Source organism: Rosa chinensis, chromosome 2 (assembly GCF_002994745.2).
Source record: "Rosa chinensis cultivar Old Blush chromosome 2, RchiOBHm-V2, whole genome shotgun sequence".
NCBI lineage: Eukaryota > Viridiplantae > Streptophyta > Magnoliopsida > Rosales > Rosaceae > Rosa > Rosa chinensis.
In genome coordinates this window covers 22647845-22650690 of record NC_037089.1, presented here as the reverse complement: position 1 = coordinate 22650690, position 2846 = coordinate 22647845, and the positions used below count along the sequence as shown (strand labels likewise).

The 2846-nt window shown below is 43.6% G+C and overlaps 1 protein-coding gene across 1 annotated transcript; it reads right to left on the bottom strand.

Annotated features, from left to right (window-relative positions):
• Nucleotides 1-842: 842 nt before the first annotated feature.
• Nucleotides 843-1869, bottom strand: LOC112190348. The gene has a single exon (XM_024329784.2). The coding sequence runs from the start codon at nucleotides 1758-1760 to the stop codon at nucleotides 1101-1103; it is 660 nt and encodes a 219-aa protein (XP_024185552.1). The 5' UTR covers nucleotides 1761-1869; the 3' UTR covers nucleotides 843-1100.
• Between the last annotated feature and the right edge of the window lie 977 nt (nucleotides 1870-2846).

Sequence of the window (2846 nt, the reverse complement as noted above, 5' to 3'; positions counted from 1 at the left end):
TGAATGAGTTGTGCCACCAAAATTGGTGGTGCAAGTAAAATTCGCTGGAATTTCAATTTTTCTCTTTTTGTCAAGATTTTCTACAAAATATGGAATTAGATTAGTCAACACTAAATTGGACTTTTAGAACCTAATTTTCATATTTTATGGCACAAATATATATATATATATATATATATATATATATATATATATATATGAATTATGATCCAACAGAGCTGAGCTGGGCCAACCTTGTTGGGCCTAGCCTTGGGACTTGGGCTGCTGCTTCCAGCTTTAGTTACTTGGCCTAAAGTTTTTTTAGATTAGTTTTTGTCCAATAATTCCCTATTTTTTAGGGAGCTATGCACTTTTGTGCACCTTTTGCATTTTAGCTCTAGGCTTAGTAGTTTTTGTGAGAGTCGGATGTTCAGTGAGAGCTATTATCCTACGTACCATACAATAATGTTTACCCGGTCAGTTGCTGACCAAATAAATTGTGCTTAACCACCATTAGATGTAAATTCAATGGTGGAGAGAATTATTATTATTATTATTTTTTGAAAAGAATGGACAGAATTATTATTAAGTTAAGTACCATCCTATATATCATATTTTCAAATCTGTTTATAGATGGCATGGAAATGTATGTAATGTTTCATTCTGATTTGAGATAAATGACAATTAGAGATGCTCGTCATTAGAAAGGAAAAGAAAATTATGCAAATATATATTCAAGTTAGAAAAATTCTGGTATGTTTACCATTTTAGGCGTAGGCCTATGTTTATGCCTGATTTGATGGATGTTCTATTGTGGATGTTGTGTTTGAATTATTACGACGAATTCAAAAAAAAAATTAGAGTTGTGCCATCATGCCTATTGTCTTATTGCAAATGAAAGAAAACAATGTAACGTTATACAAACACTCTGTTATGAAAATAAATACACGAAAATCAGAGTCCATACATTCCATTAAAATCAAGCAACCAATATCATCCAAAAAAAGAACCATGCTCCCTTTCAAAACCCGGAAAGGATTCCCCATGCCTCAAATGCTTCCAACAGAAATTCGGGCCTTCACGACACCAAATCAGTCCAAGTCCATTAGCCAGGTCCAATTTCATGGGCTTGGACTTTGATTAAGCCGCAACCGGTCCAAGCCTTGACGGGCCAATGCCGACCCAGAATCCATCGTCAAGGCCCGCTCGAAGGCCTCCCTAGCTTCGTCCCTCATCCCCTTCCGCTCGTAACACTGACCCAACAAACAAAACGCCGTCGTATCATCCTCACCCGAACTCAGCCCAACCGCTTCAACCAGATCCTCGACCGCCGAGTCGACCCGGCGCCGCCGGTTCAGCGCGAGCTTCAGCTCCGCCCTCTTCACCAACGCCTCCCCACGCTCCCTATCCGCGAGTGACTTCACGCACGGCGGCGACAAGGCGGCGTCGAGCGATCGCAGGGCGGAGGTCCGGTGGCCCAAGAGATCCAGAGCTAGGGCTTTGAGGATGTGCGGGCCCGGGTCTCGGGGCGAGAGAGAGAGGGCCTTCTCGGCCTCGGTTAAAGCGGATTTGGCGTGGGAGTGGGACTGGGTCTTGTGGGGAGTGGATCGGGCTCGGGTCAGGAGCTGGGATCCGAGGACGAAGTGTCGGGTGGCTTGGAGGGTAGCTCGGTTGTTGGTTCGGAGCTTGGTTAAGGCTTGCTTGGAGAGTTTGTGTATGGCGAAGAATATGGCAAGGGTTAGGATCAGAAGGGCCACCTGCAGCACCACCTCTGCCGCCATTTTTTTTCAGCCTCCAAGGTTTTGACGGAGCTCACGGTGTTATACAAGGACAAATGGGTAGAGAGAAGAAGATATTGCTTTTCAGGGCCTTTTAGTTCTGTTTTATTCGTTTCGTCCTGTATTTCTCATATTTCTTTTCCGTTAGGTCCTTGTCGAAACCGAGTCCGGAATTAGTGAGCTCTCAATCGATGAGCGCGTACTACAGGTAATAGAGGTTTAAAAATTACCGACGGTCTACGGAGAAATTGGTCCAAACAGTACATGAACTATCTCACTTTATAGATTTCGGTACATCAAGTTTCAGAAGTGTCAGAACGGTATATGAGATTCGTACTCCGACAGAACTTTGGTATCTAGAACCGTTAGCTCTATTACGTAGCTTGCCAGCTGGCAATTTTTAAAGGGCACATTCGTCCTTTCATGTCTTAAATTTTTTTTTTTTTGGGAAATTGGTCTCTAAACAATCTTTTCATTTTTCTCCCTCTGTTCTCCTTTCTCTCTCTTTCCAGATCAAAGATCAAAAATCCAAGATGTAATTTTGAGAAATAAAAACAACCCATAACTGAAAACAATCAAAACCCAGAAGCCAAACCCCAAAGTATTCCAGATCTCTCCGTCAATCATACTCCCTCTCTCGTGGGAGTCGCAGCATCGTTGGAATTCGCGGAAGGTAGAGTCGGCGCTTGGGAATTCATTCGGAGGCTTGGTGACGAACACCGGTGCTGATTGCGACGACTTCAGTTGTCTTGATAATTGAGGTTTTGGTGGTGCTGTGGCGGAGATCGTGCGATCGCAGATGGAAGCAACTGGTGGTGCCCCAAAGCGGTGCTTTTTAAGGAGGAAGAAGATGAGTTTGAGGTTGCGTCGGGAAAGCGGTGCCGTTTAAGCGGTGACAAATCGAACCTGTTGTCTAGGTTCACGAGGAATGAGTTCAGCCTTGAATCGAAATCCACCATTGGGTTTGAGTTTGCCACCAGAAGCATTAGGGTCGATGATAAGGTGGTTAAGGCGCAGATTTGGACCACTGCTGGTTTAGATCTACAAGCTTCGATCACTTTGAAAATTTGAGTTTTTTTATCTTGGAAA